This window comes from Hemitrygon akajei, chromosome 10 (genome assembly GCF_048418815.1).
Source record: "Hemitrygon akajei chromosome 10, sHemAka1.3, whole genome shotgun sequence".
Lineage (NCBI taxonomy): Eukaryota > Metazoa > Chordata > Chondrichthyes > Myliobatiformes > Dasyatidae > Hemitrygon > Hemitrygon akajei.
The window spans coordinates 175415698-175432589 of NC_133133.1; the positions used below are offsets into that span (position 1 = coordinate 175415698).

The 16892-nt window shown below is 46.5% G+C and overlaps 1 protein-coding gene across 6 annotated transcripts in view; it reads right to left on the minus strand.

Annotated features, from left to right (window-relative positions):
• Positions 1-1167: 1167 nt before the first annotated feature.
• Positions 1168-16892, minus strand: part of LOC140734994 (plakophilin-2-like) — a 58726-nt gene continuing 43001 nt past the window's right edge. For 2 of the 6 annotated variants that reach the window (XM_073059787.1, XM_073059784.1), the window contains 5 exons: positions 14644-14820; positions 9804-9957; positions 3440-3626; positions 2219-2306; positions 1168-1606 (listed from right to left, as the gene is read on the minus strand). In XM_073059787.1, the coding sequence (XP_072915888.1) occupies positions 1523-1606; positions 2219-2306; positions 3440-3626; positions 9804-9957; positions 14644-14820 (690 nt within the window). In that variant the 3' untranslated portion in view covers positions 1168-1522. Of the gene's footprint in view, positions 1607-2218; positions 2307-3439; positions 3746-9803; positions 9958-14643; positions 14821-16892 lie in introns of those variants that run through there. The other 4 variants (XM_073059786.1, XM_073059789.1, XM_073059788.1 and 1 more) reach the window with 4 other exon arrangements.

Consider the following 16892-nt stretch of genomic DNA (forward strand, 5'->3'; position numbering starts at 1 on the left):
GTGTGGAGGAGAAGAACTATCAACATTTTGGGTGAATACTCTATCAGGGCTGAGCTTGGAGAGGAAAGATGGCCAGTAAAAGAGACAGAGAGGGTGAGGCAGGGTTTGGTAGGTGATTGGTGAGTTATGGAGGCAGGTGGGGGAGTGGGAGGAGAGGAGTTGTCAGATAGGACTGGTAGGTGATGGGTGGATCATGGAGGGGTGAAGGGTGATGGGAGGGGAATGGAGACGGTGGGGTGGAGTTGGCTAACAAGGGCCAGTAGGTGATGTGCGGATGGGCAATGGGGGGGAAATGGAGACAGGTGGGGGAATGGGAGGAGAGGAGTTGGCAGGGCTGGTAGGTGATGGGTGGATCATGGAGGGGGGATGGGCAATGGGGGGGGGGGGAATGGAGACAGTGGGGTGGAGTTGGCTAACAAGGGCCAGTAGGTGATGCGCGGATGGGCAATGGGGGGGTGAATGGAGACGGTGAGGTGGAGTTGGCTAACAAGGGCCAGTAGGTGATGCGCGGATGGGCAATGGGGGGGTGAATGGAGACGGTGAGGTGGAGTTGGCTAACAAGGGCCAGTAGGTGATGCGCGGATGGGCAATGGGGGGGTGAATGGAGACGGTGAGGTGGAGTTGGCTAACAAGGGCCAGTAGGTGATGCGCGGATGGGCAATGGGGGGGGTGGGGATTGGAGACGGTGGGGTGGAGTTGGCTAACAAGGGCCAGTAGGTGATGTGCGGATCATGGGGCGGATGGGCGATGGGGAGGAAATGGAGACAGGTGGGGGAATGGGAGGAGAGGAGTTGGCAGACAGAGGCAGTTGGGTGACAAGGGAATAAATAGTCAGATGGATCCAACCGGGCTGTGGCAACAAAGGCTGTGGACGGTGGTAAACGGAGACCCTGTTGTTGCGTAATTAGATTCCTGTTCGTGGACTGTTTGTCCCACTCCATCAGTGAGGAGGCTACGTAGCATCCACACCAGGACAACCAGACTTAAGAACAGTTACATTCCTCAAGCAGTAAGGCTGATCAACACCTCCACCCACTCACCCACCCCTCCTCACCCCCAACCACCACTACTTTATCATTTCCTGTCAGCCTTTGTACATGGGTGCCTGTACCGACCAGTTTATGGATACAGTCAATGTACGTACACTCTCTTACACATTTATATTGATTGTGTTATTGCATTTTTTTTATTGTTTTGTTCTTTATCTTATTGTTTTTTTTGCTACATCAGATCCAGGATAGCAATTATTTAATTCTTTACACTTGTGTACTGGAAATGGCATTAGACGATCTTGAATCTTACAGACGGACCACGGATGAGGCAACATATCCAGCTATATCACATTTTGTGTGGTAGGTCCAACTCGTTCATTGCTGTTTCAATCCAGACTAACACGAAAACTGGTAGCATTTGTTTAGAATCTCCCAAGCTGGCGAGCCGTGTCTGAGCGATAAACCCAGGTTGTGGACAGTTCTGGGATCAGTCTCCCCGGAACACCCTGGACCAGGTTAGTACGCCTGCCTCAGAATGACACCCTCTGATCCCGGAGAGAGTGGTACACCTTGGTTGTCTGACTGTTGATGAAATCGGATTTTGTGAAACCAGCCTTCAAAGAGAACATGAAGATTTCAGAATTAGAATCAGGTTTAATATCACCGGCATACAATGGGTTAAGAAATTTGTTGTTTAATGGCAGCAATACACAAAATATACTATAAATTGCAATAAGAAATTATTTATACATTAAATTCAATAAGTAGTATGAAAAGAGAGCAAAAATAGTGAGTTAGTGTTCATGGGTTCATTGTCCATTCAGAAATCTAATGGTGGAGGGGAAGAAACTGTTCTTGAATCATTGAGTGTGTGTCTTCAACACTTCTCCCTGATGGTAGCAATGAGAAGAGGGCATGTCCTGGGTGGTAGTGGGAGGGGGACAACCTATCCAACATTTATCCCTGTCCCTGAACTGACTCTTTGTGTGTGTCAAAGCCCCACACAGTCAGAAATCAAAATGCTGCCGGGACAGCTAAGCAGTGCTTGGATAGCCCTCTGTCATCCACGTGCCTATGCGGGAGGGAAGGGTTGGATTGATCTTGGTGTACGTGAAAAGGTCAGCACAACATCGTGGGCAGAAGGGCCTGTACTGCTCAATGTTCAACGTTACTCCAACCTGCCATACGGCCCAAGCATTCCCCAAGGAAACAGTCTGGTGTCGTACCTTCTTGTAGGCACTGTGGAGATCCCGGAACAACCACAAGGTGTACAGAAGGTTGGAAGCAGATTTCCCTGCATTGCTTGCTCTTTTTCTGGGAAAACAATAGCACATTAGTTGGTTGATCAGAGTCCACTTCCCTGGGCGGAAAGGTCAAATATCAGAGGGCACAGGTTTAAAGTGAGAGGGATAACATTGAAAGGAGATGTGCAGGACGAGTTTCTTTATCACAGATGGGTGGGTGCCTGGAATACATTTCCGGGGAGGGCTGGTGAAAGCAGACAGGCAACGTCGATGGCCCTTAGATGTATAAACAGGTGGGGAATTGAAACCAACTGAATATTGAAAGGCCCCAATAGAGTGGATGTGGAGAGGATGCTTCCTGTGGTGGGGGAGTCTAGGACCAGAGGGCACCACCTCAGAATAGAGGGATATCTCTTTACAGCAGAGATGAAGGAAATTTCTTTGGCCAGAGGCACTGAATCTGTGGAATTTGTTGCCACAGATGGCTGTGAGGCCAGGTCGTTGGGTATATGTATGTAAAGTGGAAGTTGATACACTCCTAATTTGTCAAACATGATGGAATGGTGGAGGAGACTCAATGGGTCAAATAGCCGTATTCTGCTCCTTTATCTCCTCCTATGCTCTTTATGGAATGGAGGGATAGTGAGTGTGTGCACACAAATGGATCAGTTAGATTGGCAGTGTGGTCAGCACCCACACGATGGGCCAAAGGGCCAGTTCCTGTGTTGTACTGTTCTGTAATATGCCAGTGTCATTATACTTCTTAAGGGCCAGTCACCTTTATGCACACAATACATCCCCACCCGCTGCCAACCACTTTCTCCCCGGCAGGCTCTTTCTTGAAAGTGCCGAGGTGGGTTACTGTGGAGGTTATGTACTAGGACTGACAAAGTTGCACGTTGGGTTACTGGAGCAATGATGTGGCCAGAGAACACAAAGCAGACAGAGGTGCTGTCTGGTGGACAGAATGAACAGTGAGCTTCCCCAGGAGATGGCATTAGGATACCGCTTCTGCCAGGAAGTAGGAATGCAGCGGAGTGGGAACGCCAGTGGTTTGGGATGTGGGGAAGTGGGAATGTCGCTGGTTTTGGATGTGGGAATGGTGTTGGTTCACACAACATATAGAGAGATCTGGGTCTCAGTGCCCTGAGGATGATGTGACAGGTTAACCCTTTAACCTCCCCCCCGCCGGTCCCCACTCACTGGCTGTGTCTGCTCAAGGCGACTATCTTTGCCAGCCCATCCTGGACGATGCCGCGAGCGTGTTGGGGTTTATTCTGGACGAGGTTGTAAAGCACCTGGCAGGTGAGGGCAGCCGTGTCATCGTGGATGTCAGTGCTTGCGTCTGCTTCGGGCAGGGTGGAGATCAGATCCGGCATGATCAGATTGACTATGGTAGAAGAGACAGTCAGCAGCTGGTCCCACTGGGAAGAAAGGTTCCAGGACACCCTCTGTGCTTGTGGACCCTCTAACAGCCCAAGGTCAGCGAGGAGGCTTCAATGGAATCTTCTGTGGGTAGAGGCTCCACACAGGAGCTTGGACTGGTCAGTGGGCAAAGGCCAATTCCAAGTATTGTCCGCGCGCAATACAGATGTTGACCATTATCTAGAATTGACCCCATCCTATCCCTCTCCGCCTGACACCAGACACATCCCATCCACCCACCGACTGATACTGCCCTTCCTTCCCCACCCGCACTGAATAAACACAGCTCTCCCAATTGAATTAGTTACATCCCACCCCCCTCTATTCAACACCAACCCACCCTCTCACCCAATACCACCCTCTGCTGACCAATCTCTCCTCCCTAACTGTCCACCAACACCTTGCTTACTGACCATTCCCTGTCCCATTCTCACTGACCGACTACTCCCCCCATCCCATCACAGAATGAAGACAGTAATTTCCCTGGCTGTGTATGTTCCGGCTGAGATCAGAGCAGCCAGCCCATAGAGCATATCACTAAAACACGAGAGGTTGTGTTTGAGATCAGCTGAGCCACTGGCCTCTCGATTTTGAGTACAAGTTTTGAAAAAGCGAGCAGGCCATTTGGGACATTCAGGTTTGAGATTGTAAGATAATTAGGCACTTGGCAAGGTCCAATAAAAACACAGGTTTAAGTACAGTGGCCATAGTATGAGTGGACAGTGTTAGAGTGGAGAGCTTGAGGTTTGGCTGATGAAGCTTAGGCAAGGAGAGGCTAGAGTTTCTTGTTTTCTTTCCTTGCTTCTTTCTAATTGCAGTTAGAGCAGTGGGTTTCCAGGCAGGGTGGTGGAATGCTCCTCTTGCAGGAGGTGGGAGGTCAGGGAGTCTCTAGTGTAGCTTCTTTCAGATAGTCTTAGGGAACTGGAGCTGGAGAACTGCGGAGGCTGAAGGGAGATCTGATAGAGATTATACAATTATGCCTCGAGGCACAGATAGAGTAGACAGATAGTATTTTATTGGGAAAAAATATCTAATACCAGTCGGCATGTATTTAAGGTGAGAGGAGATAATTTCAAAGGTGACGTGAATGGTTCTTTTTTTTTTTACAGATGCCTGGGGTGATGGTAGGACACAAACATTAGAGACTTTTAAAGACATTTAGACGGGCACATGAATGTGAGGGAAACAGAAGGATATAGACACTGTGTAGGCAGAAGAGATGAATTTATAATTACTAATTTAATTGGTTCAGCACAGCAGTGCAGGCCGAAAGGCCTCTTCCTGTGCTGTACTGTTCTATGTGGGTTTGATTGTAACATGGTAGAGAAGTTGGGGTAATGATGGGAGGGGTATGGAGGGCATGGTCCTGGTGAGGGTATGGGACTAGGCAGAATTCGTTTGGCATGGAGCCTGTTTTGGTGCTGTGGTGTTCTATGACTCTGAAATAAACAGTCGATGTTTCAGACTGAGACCCTTAATCAGAAACAGAAAGAAAGGGAGAACCCAGAATAAAATAGTGGGGGGAGGGCGAGGATCAGTTGATGGGTGAGGGGGTGGGGGGAGCTAGACTGTGGTGTGTTAACACTCTTACACAGCTCCTAACAAGGTGCCTCACAGGAGATGCATGAGCAAGGTTCAGGCACAAGTAATTGCAAGAGGAGGGATGTCACAAAGCAAGAGACAACTCACAGGGTGTTGGCTGGACTGCAGACGAGGTATGAGGAGAGAATGGACACACTAGAGTGAATGAGGCTGAGAGCTGACCTTACTAAAGTCAACACAATCATGAGGGGTGTAGATAAGGTAAACAGTCAAGGTCTTTTTTTCAGGACAGGGCAGTCCCAAACTAGATGCTACAGGTTTAATGTGACAGGGGAAATATTTTAAAACTTTTTCACACAGATGGTGGTGGGTGTGGAATGAGCTGGGAGAGGAAGTAGAATTATAGTGTTTGAAGTCATTTGGGCAGGTACATGGAGAGGAAAGGTTTCAACCTGGGGTCCATGGATTTCTGGATGCTGACTGCCCTGCTGAGCTCCTCCAACATGTTTTGTGTGTTTCCTCACACAAGGCTGCTTAACAAGATAAAATACTGTGGCGTTACAGGAAAGATACTGGCATGGACAGAGGAATGGCTGACAGACAGGAGGCAGCGAGTGGGAATAAAAGGGGCCTTTTCTGGTTGGCTGCCGGTGACTAGTGGTGTTCCTCAGGGGTCTGTATTGGGACCGCTGCTTTTCACATTGTCGACTATTTAGATCTCTCTGTTCATCTTGTTGGCACCCAGCTTAGTGGTGCATTACCACCACGACTATTTAGATGATGGAATTGATGGCTTTGTGGCAAAGTTTGCGGATGATATGAAGATAGGTGGAGGGGTAGGTAGTGCTGAGGAAGCAATGAAATTGCAGCAGAACTTAGACAAATTGGAAGAATGGGAAAAAAAGTGGCAGATTGAATACAGTGTTGGGAAATGTATGATAATGTATTTTGGTAAAAGGAACAATAGTGTGGACTATTATCTAAATGGGGAGAGGGTTCAAACATCAGCAGGACCACAGAGTCCTCATGTAAGACTCCCAGAAGGTTCATTTACAGCTTGAGTCTGCGGTAAAGAAGGCAAATGCATAGTTGGCATTTATTTCAAGGGGAACAGAACATAAAATCAAGGAGATAATTCTTGATTATCTTGTAAAAGACACTAGTCAGGCTGCACTTGGGAGTATTGTCAACAGTTTTGGGCCCCATATCTCAATGTTGTTATTGTAGAGTTTCCAGAAGAGGTTCACGAGGATGTTTCTGGGAATGAAGGGGTTAACATATGAGGAGCGTTTGGAAGTTTTGGGCCTGTACTCACTGGAATTTAGAAGAATGCGGGGGGGGGGGGGGGGATCTCAATGAAAGCCACCAAATATTGAAAGGACCAGATAGGCTGAATATGGAGAGGATGTTTCCTATGGTGGGGTATCCAGAACTAGAGGGCACAGTCTCAGAATTGAGGGGTGACCTTTTAGAACAGAGGTGAGGAGGAATTGTTTTTAGCCAGAGAGTAGTGAATCTGTGGAATGCTCCACCACAGACTGCAGTGGAGGCCAAGTCCGTGGGTATATTTAAGACAGAAGTTGTTAGTTTCCTGATCAGTCAGGGTATCAAAGGATATGGCAGGTGTCTGGGGTTGAGTGGGATCCGGGATCAGCCATGATGGGATGGTGGAGAAGACTCGATGGGCTGAATGGCCTAATTCTGCTCCTATGTCTTATGGACCCTCGGCTAATTGGAGGGCTAGGGTTGCAGATGTTTTTCTCTTATTCACAAAAGAGAGTAGAGGCAGCCCAGGGAATTACAGGCCAGTGAGTCTTATTTCAGTGGTTGGGAAGTTGATGAAGATCCTGAAAGGCAGGATTTATGAACATTTGTAGAGGCATAATGTGATTAGAAATAGTCAGCATGGCTTTGTGAAAGGCAGGTTGTGCCTTATGAGCCTGATTGATTTTTTTGGAGGATGTGACAAAACACATTCATGGAGGTAGAGCAGTAGCAAGGCATTTGATAAAGTACCCCATGCAAGGCTTATTGAGAAAGTAAGGAGGCATGGGATCCAAGGGGACATTGCTTTGTGGATCCAGAACTGGTTTGCCCACAGAAGGCAAAGAGTGGTTGTAGACAGGTCATATTCTGCGTGGAGGTCAGTGACCAGTGGTGTGCCTCAGGGATCTGTTCTGGGACCCTTACTCTTTGTGATTTTTATAAATGACCTGGACGAGGAAGTGGAGGGATGGGTTAGTAAATTTGCTGATGACACAAAGGTTGGGGGTGTTATGGATAGTGTGGAGGGCTGTCAGAAGTTACAGCAGGACATTGATAGGATGCAAAACTGGGCTGAGAAGTGGCAGATGGAGTTCAACCCAGACAAGTGTGAGGTGGTTCATTTTGGTAGGTCAAATATGATGGCAGAATATAGTATTAATGGTCAGACTCTTGGCAGTGTGGAGGATCAGATGGATCTTGGGGTCCGAGTCCATAGGACGCTCAAAGCAGCTGTGCAGGTTGACTCTGTGGTTAAGAAGGCGTACGGTCCATTGGCCTTCATCAATCATGGGATTGAGTTTAAGAGCCGAGAAGTAATGTTACAGCTATATAGGACCCTGGTCAGACCCCCACTTGGAGTACTGTGCTCAGTTCTGGTCGCCTCACTACAGGAAAGATGTGGGAACTATAGAAAGGGTGCAGAGGAGAATTACAAGGATGTCGTCTGGATTGGGGAGCAAGCCCTATGAGAATGTGAATTTGGCCTTTTTTCCTTGGAGCGACGGAGGATGAGGGTTGACCTGATAGAGGTGTATAAGATGATGAGAGACATTGATCGTGTGGATAGTCAGAGGCTTTTTCCCAGGGCTGAAATGGCTAACACGAAAGGGCACAGTTTTAAGGTGCTTGGAAGTAGGTACAGAGGAGATGTCAGGGGCAAGTTTTTCTATGCAGAGAGTGGTGAGTGTGGAATGGGCTGTCTCGACGGTGGTGGAGCCAGATACAATAGGGTCTTTTAAGAGACTCCTAGATAGGTACATGGAGCTTAGAAAAATAGAGGGCTATGGGTAACCCTGGGTAATTTCTAAAGTAAGTACATGTTCAGCACGATATCGTGGGCCGAAAAGCCTGTATTGTGCTGTGGGTTTTCTACATTAATTGTAGGAGTCCATGGCATTAAAAAAGGTTAGAGCACAGACAAATGGGACTAACTCAGGTAGACAACTTGGTCAGTATAGACGGGATCCCACTACCAAGCACATCTTTCCCTCCCTCCCTTTCTGCTTTCCGCAGTGATCGCTCCCTACACGACTCCCTTGTCCATTCGTCCCCCCCATCCCTTCTCACTGATCTCCCTCCTGGCACTTATCCTTGTAAACTGAACAAGTGCTACACCTGCCCTTACACTTCCTCCCTCACCACCATTCAGGGCCCCAAACAGTCCTTCCAGGTGAGGCGACACTTCACCTGTGAGTCGGCTGGTGTGGTATACTGCGTCCAGTGCTCCCGGTGTGGCCTTTTATATATTGGTGAGACCCGACGCAGACTGGGAGACCGTTTCGCTGAACACCTACGCTTGGTCCGCCAGAGAAAGCAGGATCTCCCAGTGGCCACACATTTTAATTCCGCGTCCCATTCCCATTCTGATATGTCTATCCATGGCCTCCTCTACTGTCAAGATGAATCCACACTCAGGTTGGAGGAACAACACCTTATATACCGGCTGGGTAGCCTCCAACCTGATGGCATGAACATTGACTTCTCTAACTTCCATTAATGCCCCTCCTCCCCTTCTTACCCCATCCCTTACACATTTAGTTGTTTGTTTTTTTTCTCTCTCTCTGCCCATCACTCTGCCTGTTCTCCATCTCCCTCTGGTGCTCCCCCCTCCCCCTTTCTTTCTCCCTAGGCCTCCCGTCCCATGATCCTTTCCCTTCTCCAGCTCTGTATCACTTTTGCCAATCACCTTTCCGGCTATCAGCTTCACCCCACCCCCTCTGGTCTTCTATAATTTTGCATTTCCCCATCACCCCACTACTTTAAAATCTCTTAGTATCTCTCCTTTCAGTTAGTCCTGACAAAGGGTCTCGGCCCAAAACGTCGACAGTGCTTCTCCCTACAGATGCTGCCTGGCCTGCTGCGTTCCACCAGCATTTTGTGTGTGTTGCTTGAATTTCCAGAATCTGCAGATTTCCTCATGTTTGCGGTATAGACAAGTTGGGCTGAAGGGCCTATTTCTCTGTTGTGCTTTGCTAGAACTCTAAACCAGTCATGAAATTATGTTATGGCTAATCACATTTATGGCTAATACTAGGGGGCATAACTTTAAAGTGATTAGACGAAAGTATAGTGCGAATATCAGAGGTAGGGTGTTATTTTTAAAAACAAAGAACGGAAAGCACAGATACATTTGGGACGTTTAAGAAACTCCTACATGGGCCCATGGGTCACAGAGAAACGGAGGGCTATGTAGGAGGGAAGGGTTAGACTGATCTTAGAGGAGGTTGAAAGGTCAGCAGAACATTATGAGTTGAAGGGCCTGCAATGTTCTTTGTTTTTGCAAAGGGATTGTGGAGAGCAAGTCGATGAATCACGCTGAGCCCTGGACACTCACCCAACTGGTCGTGGACCCTGGGGTTTCGAGCCATGTTCCGTAGTAAGGAGATGGTTGCCTTCTGCACACCCAAATCCTTTGAGTGCAGAGTGCGTCGGAGGTGCTGGATTCCATTCTCCTTCGTGGTAATAACCTCAGTAATGGTACACCCCATCTGCAACCGGCAAAAAATGGGTTAATCGCAGCACAGCAGCCATCAACCTTCATTGAGCTGTTTTACCTGGAAAATCTGCAGCCAGTGCCAAGGCAGAAGGATGGAGAAAAAGCAGTACGACATAGAAACAGATCCTTCAGCCCATCTATTATTCTGCCTAGTCCCACCGACCTGCACCCTACTTCCTCTCCCATTCATTTATCTATCCAAACTTACCTTAAATGTTGAAATCAAACCCACCTCCACTGGCAGCTCATTCCACACTCACACCACCCTCTCAGGGAAAACATTCCTCCTCATGTTCCACTTAAACATCTCACCTTTCACCCTTAACCCGTGACCCCTAGTTCTAGTCTCAGCCAAACTCAGTGGAAAAAGCTTCCTTGCTGGGTGATTGTGGTCTTTCCATCACCATGATTGTTCTTGGCAGATTCTTCTACAGAAAGGGTTTGCCATTACCTTCTTCTGGGCAGTGACTTTACAAGATGGGTGACCCCAGCCATTATCAATACCCCTCAGAGATTGTCTGCCTGGTGTCAGTGGCTGCATAACCAGGACTTGTGATATGCACCGGCTGTTCATACAGCCATCCACCACCTGCTCCCTTGGCTTTATCCTGATCTGGCTGGGGTGGGGTGGGGTGGGGGGGCTAAGCAGGTGTTACACCTTGTCCAAGGGTGACCTGCAGGCTAGCAGAGGGAAGGAGCGCCTTACACCTCCTTTGGTAGAGACATAACTCCATCCAACCATCCCTACCCAATCTATACCCCTCATAACTTTGTAAGTCTCAATCAAATCTCCCCTCATTATCCTATACTCCAGGGAATAAAGTCTTATCCTATTCAACCTTTCCCTTAAACTCAAGTCCCAGCAACATCCTTGTAAATATAACCAGGTTTTACACAGGCTTTCAAGAATTCAGGTAAAACAGGCCTGGCTTCACCAGCTGATAGATTATTTGGCAATTTCATGGCAGCAGTATACTAATAGAAACATAGAAACCCTACAGAACAATACAGGCCCTTTGGCTCACAATGCTATGCTGAACATGTACTTACTTTAGAAATTACCTAAGGTTACCCATAGCCCTCTATTTTTCTAAGTTCCATGTACCAATCCAGGAGTCTCTTAAAAGACCCTATTGTATCCACCTCCACCACTGTCGCTGGCAGCCCATTCCACACACTCACCACACTCTGTGGAAAAAAAACTTACCTACTTCCAAGCATCCTAAAACTGTGCCCTTTTGTGTTAGCCACTTCAGCCCTGGGAAAAAGCTTCTGACTATCCACACGATCATTGCCTCTCATTACAGGTGGTAATACGTAACTTGAGGGATCATCATAGTATGAAGGGAGTTCATGGGAAGGTACTCTCTCTGCATCAGGGGTACAGTCTGGAGATGGGATCTCAGACTTTGAAGTGAATGTTGAGAACACAGACAGCAAAGGGGGTGACATTGTCACGTATTCTGCTGACTGGAACATAAATGTGATTAGTGTTGGTGGGGCTAAATTTGGAGTATTGTGGGCAGTTGTGGTCACTGGGCCAGATGGCTCTAGGCCCAGTGATAACAATGCCCGCTGGAATTTAGAAGAATGAGGTGGGATCTCATTGAAATCTATCAAATATTGAAAGCCCTAGATAGAGTGGATGTTTGCTGTAGTCGGTAATTCTAGGACCAGAGGCCACAACCTCTGAATAGAGGGATGTCCATTTAGAATAGAAATGAGGAATTTCTTCAGCTAAAAGGTAGTGAATCTGTGGTGAGTCATTGATAAGTTCTCAATTAGTAAGGGTGTTAAAGATTACGGGAGTAGGTAGGAGAATGGGATTGAGAGGGATAATAAATCAGCCATGAGCAGATTCGTTGGGGTGAGTTATGTCTTATGGTCATAACTAGCTACAGTAAATATATCAATAAATTTGAATGAGTACAGAGAAAATTTATAAGGACATAGCGAGGACCTGAGGAACAACTTCTCTCAGAGACCATAAGATATAGGAGCAGAATTAGGCCATTTGGCCCATTGAATCTGCTCTCCCATTTCATCATGACTGATCCATTTTCCCTCTCAGCCCCAAACTCCTGCCATCTCCCCATATCCTGACTACTCCAGAACCTGTCAACCTCCGCTTTACATATATCCAGTGACTTGGCCTCCACAACCGTCCGTGGCAATGAATCCACATATTCACCATGCTCTAGCTAAAGAAATTCCTCTTCACCTCCTGTTCTAAAAGGATGTCCCTCTATTCTGAGGCTATCCCCTCTAGTCTTAGACTCTTCTATTATCAGAAACATCCTCACCACATCCATTCCACTGAGGCCTTTCATCAATGAGGTCACCATTCATTCTCCTGAATTCCAGTGAGTAAAAGCCCACAACCATCAAACGCACTTCATATGATAAGCTTTTCAATCCTGGAACCATATCTGTGAACCTCCTTTGAACCCTCTCCAATGTCAGCAGATCTTTTCTTAGATAACGGACTCAAACCTGTTCACAATACATCAAGTGAGACCTCACCAGTGCTTTGTAAAGCTTCAACATTACATTCTTGCTTTTATATTCTAATCTATTGAAATGAATGCTAACATCGCATTTCCTTTCCTCACCACAGACTCAATCTGCAAATTAATCTTTAGGGAATCCTGCACAAGGACTCCCAAATCCCTTTGCACTTCAGATTTTTGTATTTTCTCTCCATTTAGAAAATAGTCAACCCTTTTACTTCTTCTACCAAAGTGCATGGCCATACACCTTCTGTCATTGTATGCCATCTGCCACTTCTTTGTCCATTCTCCTAATCTATCTAACTCCTTCTGTTGCTTCTCTGCTTCCTTAAAAATACCTGCCCCGATCTTCGAAACATCTGCAGACTTTGCAACACAGCCATCAATTCCATCATCCAAGTCACTGACATATGACCAAAAAAGAAACGGTTGCATCACAGACCACTAGTCACCGCAGCCAGCCAGAAAAGACTCCCTTTATTCCCAATCTTTGCTTATGCCAATCAGCCACTGCTTTACCCAGGCTGGCATCACTCCTGTAATACCATGTGGTCCTAGCTTGTTAAGCAGCCTCATGAGTGGCACCTTGTCAAAGGCCTTCTGAAAATCCAAGTACACAACAACCATCAATTCTCCTTTGTCCATCCTGCTTCTTATTTCTTCAAAGAATTCCAACAGATTTGTCAGGCAAGATTTTCCCTTGAGGAAACCATGCTGACTACAGCCTAATTTATCATTTGCCTCCAAGTACCTCGAAACCAATCCTTAATAATCAACTCCAACATAATTTCCTTACCTCTGTACTTGCTTGAAAAGTGGAGTGACATTTGCAGTTTTCCAGTCTTCCAGAACCATTCCAGAATCTAGTGATCCTTGAAAGACCATTATTGATGTTTCCACAATCTCTTCAGCCACCTTTTTCAGAAACCTAAGGTGTACACCATCTGGTCCAGGTGATTTATCTACCTTCAGACCTTTCAGTTTCCCAAGAACCTTTTCCCTAGTAATGGCAACTTCACACACTTCTGACTCCCAACACTCTCGAACCTCCAGCATACTGCTAGGGTCTTCCACAGTCAAGACTGATGCAAAATATTTATTCAATTTGTACGTCATTTCCTTGTCCCCCATTACTGCCTCTCCAGCATCACTTCCCAGTGGCTAATATCTACTTTCGCCTCTCTATGTATCTGAGGAAACTTTTGATATCTTCTTTAATATTATTGGCTAGCATATTTTCAGATTCATTCTTTTCCTTCTTAATGATTTTTTTTAAATTGCATTCTGTTATTTTTAAAAGCTTCCCAATCCTCTCACTTCCCACTAATTTTTGATCTCCTATATGCTCTCTTTTTGGTTTTTATGTTGGCTTTGACTTATCTTGTTTGCCATTAAAATACTTTATCCTCTTAGAGATGTATATATCCTGTGCCTTCCAAATTGGTTCCAGACATTTAAGCCATTGCCGTCATCCCTGAAAGTGTTCCTTTCTAAACCAATTCTGGCCAGCTGCTCTCACACGCCTCAGTAATTCCCTTTACCCCACTGTAGTATTGAGACATCCGACTGTAGCTTCTCCCTCTCAAATTTCAGAATGAATTTGATCATATTATGATCACTTTCCCCTAAGGGTTCTGTTACCTGGTTCATTTGTAATTTTCCAGAACCATTGCAGCATGGAGCGAGCTGCCAGCAGAAATGGTGGATATGAATTTGATCATATTATGATCACTTTCCCCTAAGGGTTCTGTTACCTGGTTCATTTGTAATTTTCCAGAACCACTGCAGTATGGAGCAAGTTGCCAGCAGAAATGGTGGATATGGATTCGATCTCAGCATTTAAGGGAAATTTGGATAAGTACATTGGGGGGTATGGAGGGCATAGGTCGATGGGATTAGGCAAAATAATTGTTTACCATGGATTAGGTGGGCTAATGGCCCTGTTTCTGTGCTGTAGAGAAAAAAAAACTATTTCTGCCAGTACAAACCCATAGTTTGAGAGCTGGGGGGTTGCGACACTGTAAACCCTGTAAACAGGATCTGCGTCACGAACTGTGCAGTGAGTGTAGCCGGGTCCGCGAGCCGGGGCTCGGGCAGTTGGGAACAATAGGCTTGCTCTGCTCTATACCACCATCTCTAACCCTCTCGGTGCCGGGTTTTCATCTTACCACACCGCTGCTGGCCGTCAGGTTCTGCAGGGCTCCCAGAGACGCCTCCTGCGTACACGTGTGAGAGCTCCTTGCGATGAGGGAGAGGTACATCCTCACAACCAGGCTGTGCCAAAGCCACTCCACGCCCTGTGGATTCCTCTTCTCCTCAATACACGCACTGTTCACCAATCGCTCCTGTCGGAACAGACCCAGAGATTGAGTTTAGCTCGAGAAAAACTCCCTCGTTTCTCAGCCAGTGATTGATGTACGGAGGGCCCCAACATTCCAATCGCAGTCAGGGATGTATTCCCCACCATCTCCACCAGGAAGGACATCTTCAAAAGGCGATGCCCCAAGTAGGCATCACTAAGGGCCCTCACCTTCTGGGACGTGCCCTCTTCTCATTGCTACCGTTGGGGAGAAGGTACAGGAGCCTGAAGACTCACACTCAATGACTTAGAAACAACTTCCTCCCCTCCAACAAGTTTCTGGAACCCATGATCACTACCTCATTATTCCTCATTTTTCCACTATCAATTTATTTTATAATTTTTAATAATTTATGTTTTTGTACAGTACTGCTACAGCAAAACAGTTTCACATTGGAAGTCAATGATAATAAACCTGATTCTGAATGCCAGTTGATGTTGGGTTAGAGGGCAGGTAATCAAAAGTTTGATCAGAGAGAATACTATAAGCTGGAACCACACTGCTGGGCATACACTGGGTACCAGCCTCTATCTATATCTCTCACAACTTTATAAACTTCTATCAGACTTCCCCTCAAACAAAACAGCCCAAGTTTCTCCTTCCTCTCCTTTCTCATCCAACATTGTCCTATATTTAAAATGGAGGTTGATAGGTTCTATATTAGTAAGCATCAAAGATTAGAGAGAGAAGACAGGGAAATGAGGTTGAGAGAGGTAATAAATCAGCCATGATGGAATGGAAGAGCAGACAAGATGGGCCAAATGGTCTAATTCTGCTTTTATGTCTGATAATCTGTTAAACTTCTTCTGCACCCTGTCCAAAAGCCTCAACATCGTGACCAGAACAGCATACAGAGCTTTTAACGTGCCATTAACAGAAGTTTTGAACAATTGCAACATGACTTGCCAACTTTTACAATGCCCTAACCAACTAAGGTAAGTATGCCGTACACTCACTTTGACACCCTATCTACATGTGTTGTCACTTTCAGGGAACTATGGACTTGCACACCAAGATCCCTCTGTACATCAATGTTTCTAAAGGTCCTGCAATTCACTGTACACTTATCTCTTACATTTGACCTCCCAAAGTGCAACACCTCACACTTGCCTGGAATAAACTCCATTTTCCACTCCCCTATCCACATTTCCAACTGGTCTGCATCCTGTTGAATCATTTGGTGACCTTTCTCACTATCCACAACTCCATGAAAATGCTGGTCATTCATATCACAAATGGAGACCCCATCACTGATCTCTGCAGAACACCACTGGTGACAGACCTCCAGTCAGAGAAAAAAAACCTCTCTACCGCTATCCTCCATCCTCTCCCACCAAGGCAATTTTAGATCCAATTTACCAAGTCGCAGTGGATTCCATTTGCCTTATTCTTCCAGATCAGCTGTTGTGAGGGACCTTGTCAAATATTTTCTTGTCCATGGGTGGTGGCAGAGGCAGATACATTAGGGGCATTTCAGAAACTCCTAGATGGGCACATGAATGAAAGAAACAGAATGAAATGACAGAGAGCAATGAGCTGCCAGAGGAAGTAGTCAAGGTGGGTGCAATCCAAGAGGCATTTGGATAGGTATTTGGTGGGGCAGCACAGGAGGATCATGGGCAATTGGGACAAGTACGAAGGATGCTGTGGTCAGCATGGAGCCATTAGGTCGATGTGAGATGGAGAAGATGTGTGTGTGAGGGAGACAGAGAAAATGTCAGTATGTGTGTCAGCACATTTTTACTGGGATACGGAGCAAGGTGATAGAAAAATGGGAGGGAAGAGTTAGACTGATCTTAGAGTAGGTTAATACTGTGGGCCAGAGAGCCGGCACTGTGTTGTAATGGCGCATGTTCTCCCATGATACTCGGTAGTGTAGCAGTTCGTGCAGTGCTTCACAGTACCGGCTGTAGGATTGGGATTGGGATTCAATTCCTGATGCTGTCTGTAAGGAGTTTGTATGTTCGCTCTGCTCCCATGTTCCAGATACACATGGTTTAGGGTTAGTGAGTTGTGAGGCTGCTATGTCAACACCAGAAGCATGGTGACACTAGCAG